Genomic DNA, 25,242 nt, shown 5'->3' with positions numbered 1-25,242 from the left:
AATCTACACTGACCATCCCTCGACTGGTCTCATTCCCTTCGCCTGCCAGACTATGCATCAATTTTTCAGGCCGAACTCTTGACAATAGGTCTTGCTTTACGAAAGCTGCCACTTTATGCTACAACTGTAATTATTGGCGCATATTTTCTTTCTGTATGCAGTGCAGTTGACGTGTCCACAAATTAGGCAGCAGTGGACACATTCATGCACTAGCTCCGCTCTACTTAAGTTTAGTTCACTTATTATGGTACAAGACCACCGAGACATTCATTCATCCTAATGAAATGACTGATTCTCTACCACGAGCCTCTTTCAGTGGTCCAGTGATAACCGTGCTGCCGGAAACAGCGCAGATCACTGCGGCTAGATTTAGGCAGTTTTCTTTGACCAAAGCTAAAAGAGGCTCTCATTAGAAAAATATACGGTCTTTATGCATCGACATTTTACTTGAATCCGGCAGTGGTGTCCTACCCGACGATTCGCAGTGTCATATGCAAGGCTGCGTTGCCATGTGCCACCGCTTAATTTGTACTCGGCGCAGATGTTGTCTGGTGGTGTCCCCTTTATACTAGCTCTGCGATGAGCCGGAATCCATCGTTCAGTTTCACTACCGTGCCGGCGTCAGCGAAAACAACGCTTGGAAAGTTCGCATCGTAATCACTACGCAGTATGGGTCTGTATACAGTCACTTGGAGCCTCGGTATTAGAATGCAGCCACATGAACGTTTACCGAGCACTTTTATTTACCTCTGCGACACAAAAGGTTATCTTAATAATGTTTCCTGTTTTTCGTGATTTATTCATTTCTTCTTCAATATATTATAAAGATTTAAAGCTCAAATAGCGGAAAGACAAATTCACAATGAAACTACTAATAATATTATTCGAATCTTAACTTACATTTTTTTACATTGACGATTTACTTTATTTTAGGTATTACTAATATTAAGATCCTATTACTCTACCTGTTTATGCAATGCTGACTACTTAATTACACACTATATTATTTCATTTATTATCGTTTTCTTTCGCGTCTTCAGTTATCTTATTTCCCATTTATTATCATATTGCCACCCGGTTCGAGGTCCATCCTCCGCAGTGGGTTTCTGCCATTGAATAATAATCATCAGCATCAACACGAACGTAATCACGCAGTTTGCGGTGGCACGAGCAGAAGAAGAATCTCAAAGGTGGACGTCGGCCTTGCGTTGCAGCTACGGCCTACGGTGAACGACGACTACTAGAACGCCGCACTACCGGCCTCATCGGAATGTCTGGCACTCCGAACGTTGCGGTCGTTCTACTCATCGGCGTTTTGTACTGCGCCAGCAGGATCCTGGTCGACAAGCTTGCCCTGCAGGCCTACCCGTGGTGCGATCACCCGACCAAGTGCTCCGACTACGCCGAGGACCTGGCCGCTAGCCTAGACCGTAGCGTGGACCCGTGCGACAACCTGTATGGACACGTGTGCGCGCATTATGCCCAGCGTTATCCAGCTTTTGAAAGTCACTTCCATCTCCTAGAAGCCAGGAGTACGAGCTTCCTGCTGCACGAACTCGATCGTTCTGCACCTGAACATCCGTCAGCAGCCGTGAGGCGGGTCGTGTCTGGATATCAGGCCTGCGTCTTGGCTTTCAAGGAGCACCGTGAAGATGTCCAGGTGAGATACCCGTGCAAAGAAAATAAAACCTAAAATAATACTTTTTCTAAGTGCATAAACCTCCGCAACTTTAACACTAGAGACCCGAAGGTGTATCGAGAGATTAATGGCAGCCTTAGCAAGCGCCTGGGGTGTTGTTTAGCACTGGAAAAGTGCCACCAGGGTATTTTATGCTCACGCTTGACTATATGCTATGGCATTATATTGACACGTTACTTGTTTATAGGCGTTGCGCTGCTGAGCACGAGGTCGCGGGATAAAATCCCGGCTGCGGCGGCCGCATTTCGATGGAGGCGAAATGCAAGAACGCCTGTGCGCTTGCACGTTAAAGAACCCCAGGTGGTCAAAATTAATCCGGAGCCCTCCACTACGGCGTGCCTCATAATCAGAACTAGTTTTGGCACGTAAAACCCCAGAAATAAGAAGAAGAACGTTACTTGTTTATCTTTCACCGGTGACCGCTTTTCACCGGCTAAGAAATAGCTCGGCGCAGGACGCACCTGCACGTATCGGAAGTTTCTCGAACGTTATCGGTGCTTCTCTCCGTTGTCTGATGTCACTGACGCTTATGTGATCTGATTGTATGAGCGACGCAAATTGTCTAGTACTTTCTGGAAGGCGCGCAGGCACCAGGGATTACTCTGTAACCTTCGATGACTCATGTATAAAAGCCGACGCGTTTCGCCGCTGATCAGATTTTCGACGGTCACCGACTGTGTTCACCGCTATCGTTGTGCTTCGAGTGCAACTTGCTTTTGTGGGCGCAAGTTCGCCCAATAAAAAGTCCGTTTCGTCATTCACAGTTTTGCCACTGTTTTCTTCACTGTCACTACTACGTGACAACAACGCAATACTCGAGTTTCTCAGGATTGGGCGCTATAACATAGCAGCGGGTACTTGCTTGCTTTGCGCTATATCGGACGTATGTTACTGAATGCTGAGCCTACCAGTCATACTGCTCCATCGAGGATACGATGCAGGCTGCGTTGCTGGCATCGCTGTGGTAGACCTTCTATAATGACCACGTGTGAGTGCACAATAACCGTTGTGTAGCTTCCGTAAACATCTACACTTAGAAATGGAACAAAATGTGAGTGCTTAGTGCAGGAAATAGTGATAAAATGAGCTGCGAAAACCAATTCAGGTCTCTAAGTACTCATTTCACGCCACCGACATCTTCCGGCGTGAAATTTTCGTGGATAGCGGAACCTGAAAAATAAAAGCTTAATGTTCCCGAGTGGTTGGCACGTCGAGCTGGAATCAATATTTATAGCGTGTACAGGTAGTCGCAATAAAAAAAAACAAGCAGTGAAGAGGTTTAGCTGGTGAAGATGCCAATGTCTTCGGAAATTGGGCGTTTTCTTAGATATCGTCATCCCTAAATTCCTACGGTAACTTTACGGGCTGTTGTTGTGGATCAGTTGTGGACCTTTCTTGCATTCCCTCCTTATCTGATAAGGGCGGAATTAGCGTTAATAAAGTATTTGTACGCTTTAGCTCAGTGTACCTAATTGTCCGGCCGCGACGGGCGCATTCCCGAGGGGTTGAAATGCAAAAACTCCCGCTAAGGAACCACAGGTGGTCGAAATTAGTACGGAGTCCCACACTACAGCGTGCCCCATAATCAGATCGTGGTATTGACAAGGTCAATCCAAATAGGTCGCGAAGCTTCCGGCAAAAGGCGGTTCAGAACGAATTGTCACCGACATCGGCAAGGCTGATTATGGGAGCATCGATTGAAGCACGACTATTTGAGGAGGGAACAAACATTGGAAAGAAAAAAAGCATTTCTTTAAATAAAGCGAGACGCATTTGATTCATACAACGAAAATGAAATTCCGAATTCATTTTGTATGTGCATGGCGAGAAAAGAAAATACAACTCTATTTTGCTTGAAGTGTGCAGAAAGGTGCGCTCCTAAACTTCACCTGTTCCCTCACACGTTGTGCTGTTTTACTTGTCGACGTTTGTCTGAATTCCGCGGCGTGGTTAGTTTCCTCGTTTCTTAACATGTTCAGTCAAAATTAGTGAGCAACGACCGCCAGATAATTGTTTAGCTCATTTTGTGCGGCTTGGCGTCCAACGATGGGACCAGCCCTTTGCACCCAGAGCTTTCGTTAGCCTGAAAGAAAGTATGTTCTGTGCAGTGGTGCGAATTCGACACCTGTACGGCTGACATTTTCCTGTAGTACTCTCAGCGCTGAAAGCTCAAATCGCCAGTCGAGTGGAATGGCGGGGCATTTGAATATACAGCTCTATTGGCAGGCCACCAAAACAAATTTCGCGCCTTTGAGAGCAACATGACGTCACCTCTGTTTTTAACGTATATGGCGTCGCATCATTTTTTCTTTAGCCAGAAGTGTTCCCTCGTCACAAAGATGGCGCTGAGCCCCATGAACCGCCATGAACCGTGAACCGCCATGAACCACTCAATGTCATGGGTGGCGGCATTGGAAAAGAAACTTGGTATGACTACTACCTCAAGGAAACAAAAAGAAAAAAAAACGAAATCAGGAAAGAAACAATTTATGATAACTCAAAGAGAAGCTCCTTACTTTTCGAAGCGAAATCAGGATGCCTTGGAACGCGTAGTTATAAAGCGAGGTACACCAAATATGAAGGTGCATGTGCTTGATGCGGTAAAGCTAGGGAAACGATGGACCATGTTTTATTGGAATGTGAAGAAATCTATCCAGCTGCCAGTGTAGGCTCCTCTAACCTCCTTGAAGCTTTGGGTTCAGGGATAGCGGGGGGAAAGTAAACATGTCCTCTATAGAGATTAGTAAGAGGCAGTTGGAGATTTGGTGGCGGAAAAGTAGGGAGACCTCGAACAACGGAAACGTACAGAAACAGAGTTCACCGTAATGGTTAAAAAGTTTGATAGTTTGATGCTTGGGATTCTTTGTAGTTATGTGCTTTCTAAAAAAAATTGCTACAGTTTCGCCCTAAGGGCGAAGCAATGAATGCGATAGCAAAACATAGCAATGTCATACGAAGTAAGGTGAGCTTAGTAAGTAAGCAGGTGTGCTGCGGTGTAGGCAGACCGACATGAAGATAGACTCGATGACCACGACAAGGCGCGTGTGAAACACCTGGCGCAAAACGCTCACATCAGCATCGGATCAAAGAACGCTGCCCACGCTCCGCTATACGAACAGAGTGGCAAGATGGGCTTGTTGGTTCATCATGAAGGCTGTATTTCAGCGCTTAGTAAGGACGAGGACAAAGAAGGAGACGTACGGACACACATGCGCTACTCACAACAATGAAGTTTATTGCCTTGACCACGCTGAACAATATAGTGTCATGGAAGTACGTCACCGACCACGTGAGCCACATTGCTCGCGGGGAGCAGGGTGACAAAAAAACAGGGCGTGCAAACAGCAATGAAAATTTACTTGTACATGCGCAAAAAAGCAAGTTCCTTGTCACTCAACGCTAGGGAAGTCTTACTAATACAAGAGTCACCATGATAGTTTATCTGCTCACTCTCGATTATTAGACGGGTTAGTTCACACTTGCTACTTCCAACTATCTGAGTTTTGTCAAAGAGAGGGATACACCCACTCTCTTTGACAAAACTCAGATAGTTGGAAGTAGCAAGTGTGAACTAACCCGTCTAATAATCGAGAGTGAGCAGATAAACTATCATGGTGACTCTTGTATTAGTAAGACTTCCCTAGCGTTGAGTGACAAGGAACTTGCTTTTTTGCGCATGTACAAGTAAATTTTCATTGCTGTTTGCACGCCCTGTTTTTTTGTCACCCTGCTCCCCGCGAGCAATGTGGCTCATGTGGTCGGTGACGTACTTCCATGGCACTATATTGTTCAGCGTGGTCAAGGCAATAAACTTCATTGTTGTGAGTAGCGCATGTGTGTCCGTACGTCTCCTTCTTTGTCCTCGTCCTTACTAAGCGCTGAAATACAGCCTTCGCTATACGAAGCCGTTTGAGCGGAGCCGTAGGGTGAGTCTGCTGCTTGCTTTGTCGTTTTACAGCCACGCTGAGAGCGCGTAGCCGGCGTCTCTGCAAGACGCGCGTGTCAAAGTTTCACCCCAAAGGCGAAGCATCAATTGCAATAGCAAATTTGTAGAGAGCCATACGAAGTAAGTATAGTAGTTTTATCAGCTGTATAAACTTGGACATACCGCAGCACCAGCAATGCTTCCCCTCCCTACCTCCCGTCCCCCCACGGCCTTTCGCGCGATGGAAGAAGTCGCGTTTGCTCTCTCTCTCTCTATATATATATATATATATATATATATATATGGTGTAGGGATGGTCGATTAATAATGTTATTTGATTAACCATTAATCGTTCATCGTTTTAGCCTTTAATCGAGTACTCGCTTTCGATGCAGGGTTTTTGATCATTTAATCGATTACTTGAAATTTTTGCCGGGCACTTTCAAGAAGGCTGAAACGCGGTTATCTAATTTTGTAGGGCCCTGTTTTAATATTTGAAAGGTGGAACCAAGTTTGAAGCACACGTGTATAAACGTTTGATAAATGTAATCTTTCCCTTGTTAAAGACTAACTACAGTTGGCTTTAGTGGCTTTTGACAAGATAAACAATATATGTTATAAAATGGCCCTTAGTCCACAATGAAAAAATCGTCGGCCCTACCACTGCGTGAAGATGGTTAACCAGCGAAGCTGAAACGTGCGGCCCCGGTTTTTATCACTGGGTTAATTCCTAGGGTTCATTAAAGTATTTATCAATTATGAGGTTACACACACGTTCGGCTGCGACGGAGGAGAACGTCACTGACGGTATGCCCGCAGTTCGCCGTTGTCGCTTGCGTTCGATGTCAAGAGTTTACTCGGCGGCGTGGTTAGCAGCATTCTCCCGCCACTGCCGCTTACGATTCTTCGAAATCGAATTGCTTAAAAAATTAAATCTGTCCGTCACGTAAGACAATGAATGGCTCATACCCCCTTAAGCAATGGCTCATAGCGCCGTATAAACGCGGCCTCTCCATTACGACGAAAGAAGAGAAGTGAAATTCTACACTGGAATGATCAGCGGCTACGCAGCCAGCTATAGAAGCAGATGACGACGACGAACGCGGGAGCAGTGGCACGAGTACGAGCACGAGCCATTTCATTTCAGAAACTCTCGATGTTACGTTCGCATGTGTGCAACGCGTCATTGGCACACATTACTTCAATCATTGCGGGCTTTGCACTGCTCTAAGTGGCTCTAACAAATGTATGCTCTATTTTCGTCTCACATTATTTTTATCTTCGTTCCTTACTGAACCTCCACCCGCCTTCAGTAACGCACTTGACTCTCTCTTTTCACGAAAGGTTTCCTTCTCGTCTTGAGTTATGCGGCCTGCTAAGACAACGGGGCTCTCAGCCAAATTTGCGGGTGCCCGGGCAAAGAATCATCACCATTCGCATTAAACATAACGATAATCAGACAACACGAGAAATAAACTTGCATAACAACCCAGCGCATCACTTGGAGCATTGTAATAGCTTTCGTGGAATGCCATCGCAAATTTTCCCACCCAGTATCACGGAACTTGTATATGCTATTGTCAGGAGAATAATTCCCGTGACTTGTACTATATTTTTACCTAAGCTTTTGTTATCATCTTCATGTTCCTCACTGCTTTAACCTCCGTATCTGGTTTTTCCTGAGTTCTAATTCGTGTGTTGTTTTTTCATTTACTTACTGATTCTCACTATTGCGTGGTATGCCTACCTTTCGCACTCCCCCCCCCCCCTCCCCCCCGTCCCTTTATTAGGTGTTACGTTATCACTAGAGTGGGAAAACTGCGAGGAAAAGTTTTGGGCGCTTGTTCTGGAGTGACGTTAAATTTGATCATAATAATAGCGGCTCTGATTACTCATTCCTCACATTGGAACATTTAAGGTTTCATCACGTGATTTCAAACACATACGAACTCATTAGAGCATAACAGTCAAGAAACTAAAATTTGGTTTTCAGTGGTACTTTAAAATTGATCTGTGATGTATCTGAAAACTTGTGCATTTACGTATTTTCTCCTTAGCGCCGTATGTCTGGCCTCTTTCCGGGAAGTTGTGGCTGGTCAAGTTAGTAAAAAAATCGATTTTACGGCGCATATCGCACATAGATCAACTATAGCTGAAAAAAAGACTTAAACATTCGGGTTTCGACTCCCACCGTCGGCCAGTAGTTTTTATGTGCATTATCATTTCTATATAGCCTAAAAATCCCTCACTTTACCTTAAAGGAAGATAGTTTTCCCGGTGATTTCCTTGGTTTTATTATCTTGGCTTCACATGTTTGTCATGTTTGGGTGTTTTGGTTAAATATAACTCAGAGCCCGGCACTAAGGCGTTCCTCGTAGCTCACGGTAAAGCTTCGGGAGGTGTAATCGTGCAGTTTAATTTTCTCCACCCAGGTCCTCTTCGATGTGTTGAGCAAGTTCAATGTCACGTGGCCGGTCTCAAAAGTTTCAAATAACTTCGACATTATGGAGTACCTGCTGGGCCTGTCGCTTGATTACGGCCTGCCAACGCCCCTTCAACTGAGCTTGGAGCCGTACTTGAAGACGGACAGGCGCTACGGTCTGTCTCTGAGCTTCGACGTGGCCAACGTGGCGGACGTTTACAAACCGGCAGCGGTAGCTGCTTGCATGCCGTCACTGGTGCCATCGGTTGGGCGCGATTCTGTGCCCGCCTTCGGCAAGCCGATATACGCTGTGTACCTCAACCTGATGACGAGCATAAATGCTTTGTTTCGCGACACGGGTAGCGGCCGCATTTACACCACCATCGAACAGCTGAATATAGCGCTCAAAGGGCACGTGGATCACGACGGCTTGCTGAACGCCATCAACAAGCACCTGCCGCAGGACATACAGCTGGACAAGAACGAAGAGCTACTTGTCTACAACAACACGGCTACCATACTGGGCGAAGTGCTGAGCCAGTCGGGCTACGCGGATATCGTGCTGTTCAGCGGCTGGAACATGATCGTGCTGAACCAGTTCGGGTTATCCTCGTCGCTGCTGTATTGCCTGGCTGGGAGACCGCTCTGGAAGGCTTCAATTATCGCCACGAAGTACTGCCTCGTCGCTGTGAATCAGGTGTGATGATACGATGTATGTCTGTTGTAGGTACCACAGGTACACGTCTCTTGGAGGTAGTGTTTAAGGTAAATAGACAGAAATGCCTAGTGTCAATGGCGTAGTCGGAAATGTATTTCAGGGGGAGGGGAGGGGGAGCCTTTCCGGGGAGGAGAGACAGTGCTGGTCGCGTACAAACAGGAAATGTTAACGCGACTGCCCAAAGCGCCCCATGTCGTAGAATTCCGCAGTCGGTGTTGGCATCAGTGTCGGCGGCGTTGTCCTTGCGCTAAACTTTCCACCTTGCTATATGGCACGTCGTATATGCGGGTTATATTGCCACACCATTATATTACTAAAGTTGATCATACCTTGACTTACATTCTTGATAAAGTTATTCCTCATAATTTTTAGAATGACAGCCCACAAACGAATGTCATGAGCAAAACACCGACAGTGCATGCCTTTTAGGTTAAATCTTCTGAGACTGAAATGATAAATTTGCGAAACAAAAACAGAAACATGAAAGTGACGGAATTCTTTTTGCGCGTCTGTGCACTACCTGCGGAATCAGCCCACGCACGAGGACGCATTTCTACCATAAAGCTCGCGGTCGTGCACAGCGTTTGCCGCCAGCGTTTCCCGGTAAACATTACAGTTACGTAAGCTGCAATTGCCTGGAAGCGTGAGCAGCAGTTAAGGATCTTTGAAAGCTATCGCGCTCCACTGTTAAGAGGAAGCTTTATCTCGGGGCTTCCTATCCAAATACAAGGGAAAGCAGAAATCGTTTTTCTCCGGAACCATTGCACTAAATTTGATTAGGTCTGTTGGATTTAAAAGAAAAAAAGTTAAAATCTGGTGACTGTAGGTTACGAATTTTTACAGCGAAGCTCTTAAGCGTTCACCTTTCGATCGTCGCGTCCGGCAATAGAAAAAAAAAAAACTCTCATTGGCCGTATGCTGTATGTACGAGTGAAAGCGCGCGAGGGCGAGGGACGCGTGCTTTCTTCACGGAGAGCGAACGCACGGCGGAGAGCAAACGGGACTTCCCCTTGGAAGGGCAGTGCTGGGCGAGGAGGGTATCAGATGCGTTGCCTAGTCTGTGCGTGTGCGTGCCCGCTCTCCCACTGTGGCGCATGCGCGCAGCCCTGCCGGCCTCTGCCGCCGACTCTCTCTGGGCTCTCGCCAGCCTCTCCCCTAACAGTGTCGACAACGACGTTAAGCCGTTTGTCACGTAGCCAGCGTTTTGACAGTGGTTGTGTGGGGTAGGGAGCCTACATGCAAGCGCTGTCATGTAGGCTCCCTAGTGTGCGTTCACACTAACAACGCGCACAACTGTTGTCGACGGCGACGGCGGTTTCCCCGCGTTCGCACCGAACGCCCGCGGCGTAGGTGACGTGTTTATGAAGAACGTGCCAACCTTTGCCGTACACCCTATGGCAGTTTACCGTAGCGACCATATGACAATGGTCCCCGAGGTCACTAAATAAATGAAAACCACCGGATCATATAAATTGCTCATTTTTTAATAGTTCAAATAACCAATTACACCATGACATCTTAATAGTCATAATTGGAGATACATAATTCCCACCATAGGACAGCTTCGCTGGTCTTCCGTCTCCACCCCAGTGGAAGGGCTGACAGTTCTTCATTTTGGTCGTAAATTGTTTAACAAATATTCACCAATACCGCAAGCATACCGAAAACGAAACTATCATGTTCACAACTCTCTTACTCAGCAATGAAATAATATGTCACAATTCTGGAAATTGCATGCAATAGTACATGTAAAGCGAACAAAATTGACTTAATAATACATGGCTCTCACGTAGGCCACTCATTTTTGCGTAGAATGTTTGCAAAACCCTCGTAAACAATGTAACGAATCCATGTATGATATATATTGACATATCACATTGGTCCGCTTTGGTTCAACCAATGTGACATATCACATTGAATGAAGTTTACAGAACTGCGATATCTGTTGTAGGTGCAGAGCTACGAATTTGTAAACTTAGTGTTACTACCTTTTTTCAGACATACAAACTTTTGAAATTTCATTAAAAACTTCAGGTCGTAAGTAGAAATTCCGCTTCCTTCAGTCGCTGCAATTTATCATTTTTTCTCAAATGCAACAAATTTCAATAAGATCCGCAATTAGGGTATCGCAGAAAAGCGTTTCTGTGTTTTACATGCATTTACAAAGGCGGCATTGGAGTTTGGTCCTAGCTAAAGCTTCATGGAACGATGGAACGAAAAATCTTAGGACTAGCGTTAAGAGAGAGGAAGAGAGCGGTGTGGATCGGAGAACAAACGGGCATAGCCGATATTCTAGTGGACATTAAGTCGAAGAAATGGAGCGGGGCAGGCCATGTAATGCGTAGGATGGATAACCGGATAACTGGTGGACCATTAGGGTTACAGAATGAATACCAAGAGAAAGCAAGCGCAGTCGAGGTCGGCAGAAAATCAGATGGGGTAATGAAGTTAGGAAATTTGCTGGCGCAAGTTGGAATACACTAGCGCACGACAGGGGTAATTGGAGATCGCAGGGAGAGGCCTTCGTCCTGCAGTGGACATAAAAATATTGGCTGATGATGATGATGAAAGCTTGGTGGGTGGGCTCGTAGGTGGCGAGCGCCTCTCCGGGCTACGCCATTGATTAGTGCTCGTAGTACGCAAAATTGCGGAGGCACGCATATGAAGGCGAACAAGATGAAATTCACTCCAAACTATTATCTGCATTATGAAAATGCTTTATATATGCACAGGTTTGTGTGATCGTCCTTGAAGCCTCCAGTGTGACTCACGTTTAATTTAGCCTCCGCCGCAAAGACCATCCCTTTTGACCACATGCTTATTGGTCAATACTGTGTAGTGGTTAGGTATAGGCTATTTCGAGGCGTGCTAAGGTATTTGGGTGTCTAAGAAATGTTGGCAGGCGGCTGAACCTCTAGTTGAAGTCGACGAAGAACTATGTCGTCCTTGGATAGTTGGGGTTCACAATGGCGTGTATGCGCCTTATAAATTATTGTTAGAGCCGTGCGTCTGCGACAACGTTTCATAGATGTAAAGTAGAGGTTGAATCACCTTTTACCCTTTTTCTCATCAGTTTTAATACTAGATCATCATCTTCCCAATAGCTGCCAGGACGATCCTCGTGACCATTATCAGGATAATTATCGCCATCATAATAGTCATCATAAGCGTGGGTCTCGGGTAAATTTCGTAGTTTATCATTACATTTTTATACTTTACTATCTTAAGGAAAGGCTCACGAAACAAGCTAGAAGCTGACATACCCGATACAGAAAAGAGGTGGTAATTCGACAATGAAGACCTAGTCTTCATAAATATTCAGGGTGTTTCAGCGACCACTTTCAAAGTTTATTTACAGTTGCCTGTGGTAGCCCGATTATAATTAATAAGCTGGTCTACTCGGAAAGGCGCACATGCACAAAAAACGTGTCGCAGTTTCACCCGAAAGGCGAAGCATCAATTGCGATTGTAAATTAGTAGAGAGCTATACGGAGTAAGGATAGTAGTTTGATCAACTGTATAAACTTGGACATGCAGCAGCACCAGCAGCGTGCAGAACTGTTGTCGACGCCGTCGGCGTTTCGCGCGTGTTCGCGCCGAACGCGCGCGACGTTGGTGGCTGTTGCCGGTGCCTCTGGGGGCGGCTCGGAGGTTTTCGACGAGATCCGAATGGGACACTCGCCGAGCAGCGTTGAAGTTGAAGTTGAAGTTGAAGTTTATTTCACCACAGTGTTTCAATGTTTACATTTTTTTTATATTCATACATGAAGCAAAGATGCAATGTGTGGTGTGGAATGCGGGAAAAAAGCTGCGATATAAACGCAGCTTGACGGGCCCCACATCCCAGCAATACAAGGCAGAAAAGTGACAGCATTCATAAAGTCATGTAAACAACTAAATAGGCACAAAAATACATAGTGAAATTGGCACAATAAGGAATATAATTATACAGAAAATAAAATGCAGAAAAATTTGCACTCCTGGCAAAAATGTTTTTTTTTTAAATCGAAAAAAACATGCAGCATTTTATGCCGCATTTTTTGCACCAAGAAAACATAGCAAGAAAGACATTATATCAGTAAAAAAAGATTGGACATATACTGTCGCGAAAGAAGGCGCAGACGCTCCAATGATAAATTGAATTTATTAAGTATGTGTGGGAGTGAATGTTTAAGCATTTGGAGACCATAGTTTGCTCGGCATCGAGGAACCTTCCAATAATCGCTCTGTCTAGTGGGTCGAGACGAGGGGCTGCGCTCTAAGCATGCTATGGATGTAAGATTATTTATTGCTCTGTTAAATTCAGTTTTCAAAGACACTAATAAACAATATTCGTACATGTTATCAAATCTTAGCACTTTAAATTTATTGAATAAAGACGAGGTATGTGCGTTATATTCGGCATTTGCAATACAGCGTAATGCATTTTTTTGAAGCGTGAGTAATTTTTGCTTAGATTGCACGGTGCCAGTGCCCCACACCAAAAGGCCATAACGTAGCTGTGAGTAAAAAAATCTCGCAGTTTCACCTGAAAGGCGAAGCATCAATTGCGATAGCAAAATTGTAGACAGCTATACGGAGTAAGGATATTAGCTTTATCAGCTGTATAAACTTGGACATGCAGCAGCACCGGCAACACGCAGAACTGTTGTCGACGCCGTCCGCGTTTTGCCCGCGTTCGCTCAAAATGCGTGCGGCGTTGGTGACTGTTGCCGGAGCCTCTGATATAAATAGGCACTTATTAGTGCCGCAGCTAAACGTCGCCTCCCTTCCCTCCGCCTCCCCCCCCCCCCCTAGGGCCTCTCGCGCGTCGGAAGAAGGCGCGTTTGCTCTACATATATGGTGATTGTAAAGGAGGAAAGAGACGCCTACTTCTGCAGCCCTGAAGGGAGCACGGCGCAGAACGCGCGTTTGTTCTCCGCCGTGCGTTCACTCCCCGTGAAAGCGCGCGCCCCTCGCGCCCTTTCACTCGCACATACAGCGTTCGGCGCGCGGCGACGATTTCATCTCCATTGACGTCATACGGAACCTCACGGCGACGGCGACGGCGACGGCGACGCCGACGGCAGAAATCTGCTTTTGAGTGTCCATATAACTGCTATCGCAATAAAAAGTGTGTTGTAGATAATTAACATCTGAGTAGTCGGTAGAAATGACTGACATCTCCTAAGCATGCCTAGTGCCTGACTTAGCTTTTTTCTTACCATTTCACTATGGGAATCCCATAACATATGCTCGTGAAAAACTATCCCCAATGCTTTAGCTGTCGAAGAAAAATCAATCACAGAATTGTTAAGGTATAGCTTTGAAGTAGCTGCGTACGTTGTTCCCTTCGATCGTAACAGAACGGCCTTGGTTTTTAAGCAGTTGATTTGTAGGGAGTTTACGGTGGACCATGCATACAAGTCACCAAGTGTCGCGTTTGCTGCTGAAATAAGGTCATTTACGTCTACACCTGTGAAAAACAAGGAAGTGTCATCCGCATAAATGACATATTGGATTGTCTGGTTTATGTTGATAATGTCGTTGACATAAGTAAGGCGTTTTGCCCGCGTTAGCTCAAAATGCGTGCGGCGTTGGTGACTGTTGCTGGAGCCTCTCATATAAATAGGCACTTGGTGCCGCAGCTAAACGTCGCGTCCCTTCCTTCCCCCTCCCCCACGGCCTCTCGCGCGTCTGAAGAAGGCGCGTTTGCTCTACATATATGGTGATTGTAAAGGAGGAAAGAGACGCCTACTTCTGCAGCCCTTAAGGAAGCACGGCGCAGAACGCGCGTTTGTTCTCCGCCGTGCGTTCACTCCCCGTGAAAGAGCGCGTCCCTCGCGCCCTTTCACTCGCACATACAGCGTTCGGCGGCGCGCGGCCACGATTTCATCTCCATTGACGTCATACGGAACCTCACGGCGACGGCGACGGCGACGGCGACGGCGACGCCGACGGCGACGGCGACGCCGACGGCAGAAATCTGCTTTTGAGTGTCCATATAATTGCTATCGCAATAAAAGTAGCGGCCCCAATATACTACCTTGAGGTACACCTTGAGTAACTTTTTGCAAAGATGATTGTTCCGTGTTTATGCTTACACATTGTAGCCTATTGCTTAAATAACTGGTAAGTAAATTCAGTGCCGTGCCGCGAATGCCGTAATAGGTTAACTTTTGTAAAAGGGTATCATGATTTATCCGGTCAAAGGCTTTAGAGAAGTCAACAAATATACCTAATGTAAGTTTCCTGTCCTCTATATTGCCTAATATAATTTCCTTTTGCCGTAGCAATGCTACCTCTGTCGACCGCCCTGACCTAAAACCGTACTGAGCCGGCGAAATTACCGAGTGTTTTGTAAAGAAGTTCGATAATCTTATAAATATTAGTTTTTCTATGGGCTTTGAAAACAATGGTAGAACGGATATGGGCCTATAGTTTTTCAAATCATTTTTGTCTCCTCCCTTAAACAGTACTGTAACTTTTGCATGCTTCATACGTTGTGGGAAAATACCTGTGCCTAAAATGAAGTTATAAATGTATGTTAAAGGGACGACTAATATATCTATAACAAAACAAATTGGAGCCATCTTTAAACCGTCAATATCTTCTGATTTACTTTTCTTTAGTTTTCTAAAAACACACTTTACCTCATATTCATCCGTTGTGGAAAGATAAACCGACGAAGCTACTTGTGCGGACATGTAATGTAGTGCAGTGGTGTCACTGACGCTGTCTACCAATGAAGTAAGGTGATTATTAAATTTCTCAGCCAATGCTTTGCCCCTGTATATTCGATCGCCTTCAGTTATCTCTCCTACACTAAAATTAGCTTTGTGTAATGCGGTAATTGAATTTAACTTGCTCCACATCTCCTTAACCCCTGCAACGCATTCGAACATGCAAGAATAATAATTGCGTTTTGCTTTTTTCATAAGTTTGGTTAAATTATTTCTATGCTTCCTAAATGAATCCAATGTGCCTCGATCGCGATTTTTCAAGAATAGTTGATATTGCTATTTGTTCTCATTAATCATTTTTAACAGCTTCTTTGTGACCCATGGTTTCCGTGAACGTTTCGACTTCTTTATTTCTTTGTAGGGAAAATATCGCTTATAAATACGGGAAATTATCTCCATGAAATTGTCATATGCTGCGTTTGCTGATGAGCACGAGAGCACTGCTTCCCAACTAGTTTTGGAGATTTCATCTCGAAACTGCGAGAGAGAGTTTTCAGTTATGTTCTGGCACCGAAATTTATTTATTGGCTTTGATTCAATATGACACTTATCAATAACTAGATATATTGGCAAATGATCACTAATTGTAATGTTGATTGTCCCAGAAAATGATTGTCGTAAATTTTACCCACCTTCTCGCCTCGCAACATTTTAGGGGCGAAGCTCCTTAGGGCGTGGGTCTGTCCTTCCTCCGTATGTAGCCACCTGTAGTTTTTTGAAGTGTTCACTAGATGGCGTAAGTCCGCAGCTCTGGTTGGCATGGATACCGCTATGTATGTATGTATACGCATATATTGTCGCGAGAGGAAAAGGCAGGCAGTCAGTTCCGAGCGAACGGCTGTTTACTGTTTTTGGCCGCAGCAGCCAACAACACTTCTTCGTCCTCGTTCTCTAGCGTTACTAACGCGTGGCATTACCCCTCCCTCCAAAAAAAGAGGCATCGTCTCGATGTCGCTGCACGAAAGAACAGTGAAAGTTAAGCCACGAAAGTGGGTGACGGGTTAAATACCACAGGGAGAAAATAAAAGAAATGAAAAAGACAACGGACGTGAGCACAGGCACCGCACCACAAAGTTTGTGAACTGGAATCAGCGCGAGTGGTAGGGCTTCATCCTGGAGACGTGAACAATGTCGGAGGAGCGTGGTCTACGCGATTGGTGCGATGATTCTGCTGGGACAACTTCGTAGTTGACTTATGCGATGAAGAACTATGTAGGGCCCAAAGTAACGGCGCAATAATTTTTCTGAGCGGCCTCGTAGACGTATAGGGGTCCAAATCCACACGAGATCTCCTGGCTTGTATGTTACGACTCGGTGGCGTATGTTGTATCGGCGAGCGTCTTGACTTTGCCGAGATAGAATTCGTTGCCGTGCAAGCTGCCGCGCTGCTTCAGCACGCTGAACAAAAGCGTCCGTATCTGGGGCGGTCGTATCAGAGAAGTTGGTAGAAGCATCACGTCGAGCATAGTGACGACGTCGCGTCCGTAGACCAGACGAAAAGGAGGAAACCCGGTGGTTTCTTGAAGCGCAGTGTTATACGCAAATGTCACATACGGGAGCAGTTCGTCCCAATTCTTGTGATCCGTGGCGACATACATGGAAAGCATATCTGCAATCGTTTTGTTGAGACGCTCAGTTAACCCATTGGTCTGTGGGTGATACGCAGTTGCCGTACGGTCCGTTGTACCACTCAGCTGCAGAATATCTCTGACCAACTGTGTGGTGAAAGCCGTACCACGGTCTGTGATGACGACAGCTGGAGCACCATGTCGCAGGACGATATTTTTGACGAAGAAGTTGGCCACATCCGAAGCAGTAGCTCGTTGAACGGCTTGGGTTTCGCAATATCTGGTCAAGTAATCGGTGGCGACAACAATCCAGCGCTTATCAGCTGAAGACTTGGGAAACGGGCCGAGTAAATCCATCCCGACCTGTTCAAAAGGTGAGCAAGGAGGTCGTACAGGCTGAAGCAGACCGGCTGGTTTCATTGGTGGAACTTTGCGACGTTGGCAATCACGACAAGTTCGGACGTACTGCTTCACGCTTTTTGTGAGTTTTCGCCAGTAGTACTTCTTCTTGATCCTTGCCAGAGTACGCGTGAAACCAAGATGCCCGGACGTGGGTTCGTCGTGGCATGCACGTAAAATGTCGTCGCGGAGAGAAGCGGGAACAACGAGTAGAAAAACGGTTTCCGTGGGATGAAAGTTCCGCTTGTAGAGGATGTCGCTGCGTAGGCAGAAAGAGGACACGTGACGCGCGAACTGCCGCGGGGGTTGTTGGCGGCGTCGTTCAAGGTATTCAATCAGGGGTTGCAGCTCTGAATCCTGGCGTTGCTGTTGAGCTAGGTTTGGAGATGGAAGACTAGAAAGAAAACCGCAGTCCTCGTCAGTATCTGTTGGTGCGGGTTCGACGGGGGCGCGGGAGAGACAATCGGCGTCGGTGTGTTTCTGACCAGACTTATAGACAATTGTCATGTCAAATTCCTGTAGCCGAAGGCTCCATCTTGCGAGACGTCCCGAAGGATCCTTGAGATTCGCCAGCCAACAGAGAGAGTGGTGATCGCTGACGACTCAGAAGGCACGTCCGTACAAGTAAGGCCGGAACTTCTGGATAGCCCACACGACCGCCAGACATTCTTTTTCAGTTCCTGAGTAGTTTTTTTCAGCAGCAGACAACGTGCGGCTGGCATAGGCAATAACGCGCTCAACACCAGCTTGAAATTGTACGAGTGTGGCTCCGAGACCAACGTTGCTAGCATCAGTATGCACTTCTGTGTCGGCCTCTGTGTCAAAATGACCAAGGATCGGTGGTGTCTGTAGACGTCGTTGAAGGTCGTGGAAAGCGTCGGATTGAGCCGGGCCCCAAATAAATGTCACGTCGTTCTTGATGAGTCGTTGCAAAGGTTCGTCAATCTCAGAAAAATTTGGCACAAAACGGCGGTAATAAGCACAAAGCCCTAGAAATCGGCGTACATCGTGCTTTGTCTTCGGTATCGGGAACAAACGAACTGCCGTGGCTTTGTCAGGGTCAGGGCGAATACCGGTGTTGCTGACAATATGACCCAGAAATTTAAGCTCCTCGTATCCGAAGTGACATTTTTCGGGCTTCAGAGACAGGCCGGCGGTGCGGATGGCCTGAAGAACAGCCTCAAGCCTCTCGATGTGCTGCTGAAACGTGGTTGAAAAAACAACTACATCGTCTAAGTAGACTAAACACGAGTGCCACTTGAGGTCAGATAAAACTGTGTCCATCATGCGTTGAAATGTGGCCGGAACAGAACACAGTCCAAAAGGGAGGACCTTAAATTCATAGAGGCCGTCCGGTGTTATAAACGCCGTTTTTTCTCGGTCCCGTTCGTCAACTTCAATCTGCCAGTACCCGCTACGTAGATCCGTTGAAGAAAAGTAACGGGCATGCCGCAGACGATCCAAGGAGTCGTCAATCCGAGGAAGTGGATAAACGTCCTTTTTCGTGATCTTGTTCAGTTTGCGATAATCTACACAGAATCGTAGTGAACCGTCTTTCTTCTTAACTAGTACAACAGGTGATGCCCAAGGACTTGTCGATGGTTGAATGACATCATCATCCAGCATTTGCTTAACTTGATGACGAATAGCATCCTGTTCTCTCTGTGACACGCGGTAAGCGTGTTGGCGAACAGGTTGGACGGTCGGTTCAGTGATGATTCTGTGCTTGGTTAGAGGGGTCTGCTTGACCTTCGAGGTGGTGGCACAACAGTCGTTAAATGATGATAGTAGGCTGAGGAGCCTCTCCTGTTGGGGTTGTTTCAGCTTTGGATTGACGTTGATGTGACTGGTCCAAGTCCACATCGCTATTTCCTGCATCGAGATTGTCGTTACCGAAGCACATGCGTTGGACTCGTCCACTGTTTCAAAGTAGGCAATGGTGGTATGCTTCGCAAAGTGCTTGTATTCGCCGCTGAAGTTAGTAACTAGGATCGTGGTTTGCCTATTTTGGAGCTCTACGAGACCTCGTGCGACGCCGACTTCTCGATCCAGCAAAATGGTGAGGTTACCTTCGGCGATACCCATATCTAGGTGGTCTTGAGGGCACTCAACAAGGACGAAGATGCTACTTCGAGGCGGTAACGTTACGCAGTCATCGACCACGCGTAAAGCCGCGCGATGATGTTCATCCTTAACATCAGAATCCGAAGAAACATTCTTCGAAAAAGTCACGAACAAGTCACGCAGATTAATGATCGCCCCATATTCCTGAATAAAATCCATGCCCAATATAACCAGTCGAGAACACTTGGGCTGCACAAGGAAAGAGGCTACGAAGGTCGAAGTATAAATTGTAAGTCTGGCGGTGCATCGTCCAATGGGTGACACGAGGTGTCCTCCAGCCGTGACCAGATGTGGGCCGTCCCACGCTGTCAGCACTTTGCGTAACCGATTGGCCAGCGAGGCACACATAACCGAGTAATCAGCTCCCGTATCGACAAGTGCAGTCACCGGATAACAGTCGACGGAAACAGTAATAACAGCAGAAGCTCTTTTGGCGGTTTCGAAGGAAGGCGTCAGCGGTACGTCGCGAGCGGGTGGCGTCGGCGGAGGATATTTCATGGTTCGCATGACAGCGGCCTCACCCCCGGAGGTCGCCGTTTTCAGTTTCCCCGGCGCGGGCTTCCGCCGGTGACTCCAGTGGAATCAAAGGCGGGTCGAGCGCGGTTTGGTGATGTGTGCCGACGAGGTGACGGCGACCGCGACTGTCTTCGCTGAGGGACAGGAGGTAGACGGTTGCTTTCCAAGTACTCCTCGATTTCCTGTGGGCGTTCGCCATAGCGCGGGCAACGGGCGTCCGGATGGTATCCCCGCAAACCAATCCGTCGGTAATGGCAGTCGCGATAGAAGTGTCCAGCCTCCCCACAGTGATAACACAACGGACTGTTGTCGGGAGCGCGCCATACCGTTGACTTCCACGGACCAGGACGAAAGTCTGATTGGAGAGTCGTGCGGTGGCTTGGGCTTGGGAAGCGTCGAGGAGGCCCTGTAGGTGGATGCGGGAAACGGGCCGTCGACGGCGTAGAAACCCGAAGAGCATCGGCGTACGAGAGCGTGGGAGGTTCGGTTCGCGTTGGTGGAGAGGGATGAACCACCTGCCTGATTTCCTCCCGAATGACGTCCGTAAGAGCCACGGCACTCGGAGGTGCCGATCCATAATGCCTCTGGAGTTCTTCTCGAACAACCTGCCGTATTAGTTCGGTAAGGGACTCCCTGTCATCCCTTGCAGGTACAAGCGAGCATGCCGCAGTCATGGTGGTCTGGCGTTCATACTGCGATAGCCGCTGCCGAAGCATGCGCTCCATGACTGTTGCCTCACGGACGAACTGAGACACCGTTGTAGGAGGATTGCGCACGAGGCCCGCGAAAAGCTGTTCTTTTACGCCTCGCATTAACATGCGCACCTTCTTGTCTTCTGGCATTAGTGGGTCGGCCCGACGGAACAATCGTGTCATGTCTTCCACGAACATGGCGACGGTTTCGTTCGGCATTTGGAACCTGGAAGATAGTGCCTGTTCGGCTCTTTCTTTCCTTTCGGTGGTACTGAAGGCGTCACGAAGCAGGCGGTAAAACTCCTGCCAGCTGGTAAACGAAGCTTCGTGGTTCTCGTACCATACCCTTGCCGCGTCTAAAAGGGAAAAGTATACGTTCTTCAACTTACGGCGATCATCCCAGTCATTAAAGGTGGCGACCCGGTCGAAATGGTCTAACCAGTCTTCTACGTCCTCAAAGGCGTCGCCGTGGAACGGGTTAGGCGTGCGAGGCGCGTTGACAATGCAAGGTACAGCAGCATTTGGGATCTCCTCGGTTTGGCTTGCGGTTGTTGTTGCCATCTTCCTCGCAGAGTTTGCCAGGGGACTGTACTGCGGTGGAAGACCTTGGAGGCGACGGCTGCTTCGATGGATTTCTGCAGTCTCTGAGGTACTGGCGTTGGTAGCTTCTGGTTGAGGACCAGCAGGCATAGGGCGTATGTGTACCCAGCACCTCCACCAGTTTGTCGCGAGAGGAAAAGGCAGGCAGTCCGTTCCGAGCGAACGGCTGTTTACTGTTTTTGGCCGCAGCAGCCAACAACACTTCTTCGTCCTCGTTCTCTAGCGTTACTAACGCGTGGCAATATACATATATATATGTATATGTATAGTATAACCGGAAGCCGACTTCCGCTTCCGGTTCCGCTTCTGGTTCCACTTCCGGTTCCGCTTCCGTTTCCACTTCCGGTTCCGCTTCTGGAAGCCAGCTTTCGGAGAACGCTTCCGGCGTTTTTCTCTCTCGTCCGTAGCGAGGTGCGCTGCGGTGCACAAGGGCGTTTGTTTCCAACGCGCGTTCTCTTTCTCTCGTTCCCGACGCGCGCTCTCTTTCTTTCTCGTCCATAGCTGGGGGCGCTGCGGTGCACAAGGGCGTAAAGCCTCTATATAAAAAAGTAGCGTCACGCTTTGAAGAATGCCGCCGCCTCCTCGCACACCCTGTCCGAGGCCGACGCCGCGTTGGTATTGGCCTAATGACATCACGTGGACCGCCGAGCCGCCGGACGCTGGCTGCGTTTGTTTACGATCACGCTCCGTCGCCATTTTTGCTTGATAAGCGTCTACCGACTGGCGAGGAGCGCACGTTGGTACCGCTGCTCTTCCTTGTTGTTTAAGTTTGAGAATGCGTTAAACTAAGTTTTGTGGCAAGTGCGACGTCGCTTCAAGGCATTTTCCATAACCATGGCTTGCTGCGCCTTTGGATGCCAAAATACTTCTAGCAAAGGCAAGCGACTCTTCTCGATACCGTCCGGTAAGCGCGACGGGTTAAGAAGAAAGACGTGGATTCATCGAATTGGCAGGAAGAACTTCAGACCAACACTCTCCACACGACTATGCGAGGTAATTTGCGAGTACGTGTACTTTGGTGTATTTGGACGTGTAGTCGGCGCGCTTAATCGTTTTGTACGCCTACAGGCTTGCATTCGCGGGCACGCGAGGCTGCGTGCGAGAACGTCATTCCGAAACTTGATTCCGGAACTTTTTTTTTAAGATTCTGCGCAGTCCTTTTGATAAAATTAAAGGGTCGAGTGTAAAAAGTCATCTTAGGAAAGCAACTCTTTATCGTAATTGTGGTTACTTAATAGCCCTCTTTACAGCAAACAGCTTTGTTTGCCTCTTTCGTTCGTGTTTGTCGTTGGTGGTAGCGCGGTTGATAAGCGATACAAAGGCACCGATGAAAAACGTGCGTACTCTACCAAAATTGAGTTACAGGGTGCGTTCGTCGCCAAATGACAGCATCAAAGGTCTTTGAGACGTACATACATGCTAATTCGCGTGAGCTTTAAAGTGTGTGAATTTTAAGAAGCGGCGGTGGAGCACTCGCAAAGAAAACGTGCGGTCACCCGCTCGCAACCGTTCCCAAAGCATGCACCTTAATGCAACTGTGTTGGTGACAAGTACGTCACTTCGTGAACGGACGAGCTAACGTGACAAGTCACAAACCTGAAAAAATAATTTACTGAACGTAAGCTCACTATGCTCTAGTTTGAGACTGAGTGAAGCGCTGTTACCGCCTTCCCGCTTCGCGAGCGAATGCTAAAAAAGTGATTTCATTTTCTATGTACGCAGAGTCCCGACTGGATGACCGACCGCGCAAAATTCTGTCGAGTATGAGGCACTAGAAACATAATAGGACCAGCGCCCACCCCGAGCCTTGGCGCGTGCTTATAAGATTGGCAAGCACGCATGTAGGCAGCTTTGTAGCTTGTAATGCCCCATCGAACCTTCAGGGCAGCGATTGTTTGTGTCCTCTATCAGCCTTTTTACGTCATCTGATACGCGTCGCGAATTCACATGGTATGGACGGTGCGGATTATTTAGGTTACCGAGGGCTTGGTGGAGGCCAAGATGTTGACATTCGATCACAAACTTATTATTTACACCAATTCGCAACAATATCTTGCGACACGCGCTTGACAAATGTTACGTACCTAATTGTAGCGCACGCGATACATTCGGGGTCGTCATGGTACGGCGTTGGCGCTCGTTTAGGTACTTAAAAGAAGTTTTCAAAACAGGAATAAACGAAAACCTGCCGTCACTGAATTTATATAACCCTCCTTACAGAAATTCTATGCTGTACACGAAGTTACTCGAAGCTAGAAAGCAAACGCAAACGCTCAAACGCACCGCCTTGCTAAGCGCGCATTCACTCTGCGAAAGGTCGTCTGCTACGCTCGAGCGGTGTAGGCGGCGCCACGGTCGAGGAGCGAGCGCGAAAGAGAGGAGAATCGAGGAGGAGGGAAGGTGGAGGAGGAGAGTGTCGCTACTTTTATTGCGATAGCAATTATATGGACACTCAAAAGCAGATTTCTGCCGTCGGCGTCGCCGTCGCCGTCGCCGTGAGGTTCCGTATGACGTCAATGGAGATGAAATCGTGGCCGCGCGCCGCCGAACGCTGTATGTGCGAGTGAAAGGGCGCGAGGGACGCGCTCTTTCACGGGGAGTGAACGCACGGCGGAGAACAAACGCGCGTTCTGCGCCGTGCTTCCTTAAGGGCTGCAGAAGTAGGCGTCTCTTTCCTTCTTTACAATCACCATATATGTAGAGCAAACGCGCCTTCTTCCGATGTGCGAGAGGCCGTGGGGGAGGGGGGGAAGGGGGAGGGAAGGGAGGCGACGTTTAGCTGCGGCACCAAGTGCCTATTTATATCAGAGGCTCCGGCAACAGTCACCAACGCCGCACGCATTTTGAGCGAACGCGGGCAAAATGCCGACGGCGTCGACAACAGTTCGGCGCGTTGCCGGTGCTGCTGCATGTCCAAGTTTATACAGCTGATAAAGCTAATATCATTACTCCGTATATCTCTCTAGCGTTCGTTCCCGACGCGCGCTCTCTTTCTCTCGTTCCCGACGCGCGCTCTCTTTATCTCTCGTCCGTAGCTGTGGTTTACCCAAATGATCTCCCGGTGCTTCGCCCACTCATCATCATTCACTTCGTGGATATGCTGTGATGTTTTATATAAATGCTCATTTGGTGCCGCAGCTAAACGTCGCCTCCCTCCCTCCCTCCCGTCCTACGGAAGAAGTCGCGTTTGCTCTATATATGATGATTGTAAAGGAGGAAAGAGACGCTTAATTCTGCAGCCCTTCAGGGAGCACAGCGCAGTATGCGCGTTTGGTCTCCGGCGTGCGTTCGCTCCCCGTGAAAGCGCGCGTCCCTCGCGCCCTTTCACTCGCACATACAGCATTCGGTGCGCGGCGACGATTTCATCGCCGTTGACGTCATACGGAACCTCACGGCAACGGCGACGGTGACGCCAACGGCAGAAATCCGCTTTGGAGTGTCCATATAATTGCTATTGCAATAAAATTGAATGCATCATCGTCTAATGAACAAAAATCCACTAATTATGTTTTTAACTATCTGATGACCCATATTGCAATTTACAAATTGTAGCCGTGGAGTTCGCAAGGCGGATCCACTTGGAAATAATTCTCAGGATGACACCAGTTTGGAGATAATAATTCCCGAACTTTTCGGAGAAGTGCATTGGCGTTCCAGTTAATTTTGTGCTTCAATGCATAAAACGACCTTTTATTGAGAAACTAACTGGAACGCCAATGAATTTCTTCGCAAAGTTCGGGAATTAATATCTCGAAACTGGTGTCATCCCGACAATTCGCTCCGAGTAGATCCGGCTTGCGAACTCCACGGCTACAATTTGTAAATTGCAATATGGGCCATCAGGTAATTAGTTAAAA

The 25,242-nt window shown here is 47.6% G+C and overlaps 1 protein-coding gene across 1 annotated transcript in view; it reads left to right on the top strand.

Annotated features, from left to right (window-relative positions):
* The window catches only part of LOC119463638 (neprilysin-1), a 50,439-nt gene that overhangs the window by 19,107 nt on the left and 6,090 nt on the right, over window positions 1-25,242 (top strand). Inside the window, exons 2-3 of the mRNA XM_049655297.1 lie at window positions 1,333-1,660; window positions 8,057-8,743. Of these exons, the coding sequence (XP_049511254.1) occupies window positions 1,333-1,660; window positions 8,057-8,743 (1,015 nt within the window). The remainder of the gene's footprint in view (window positions 1-1,332; window positions 1,661-8,056; window positions 8,744-25,242) is intronic.

The sequence above is a fragment of the Dermacentor silvarum genome, chromosome 9, assembly GCF_013339745.2.
Source record: "Dermacentor silvarum isolate Dsil-2018 chromosome 9, BIME_Dsil_1.4, whole genome shotgun sequence".
Lineage (NCBI taxonomy): Eukaryota > Metazoa > Arthropoda > Arachnida > Ixodida > Ixodidae > Dermacentor > Dermacentor silvarum.
This window is presented reverse-complemented; position numbering and strand designations above follow the sequence as displayed.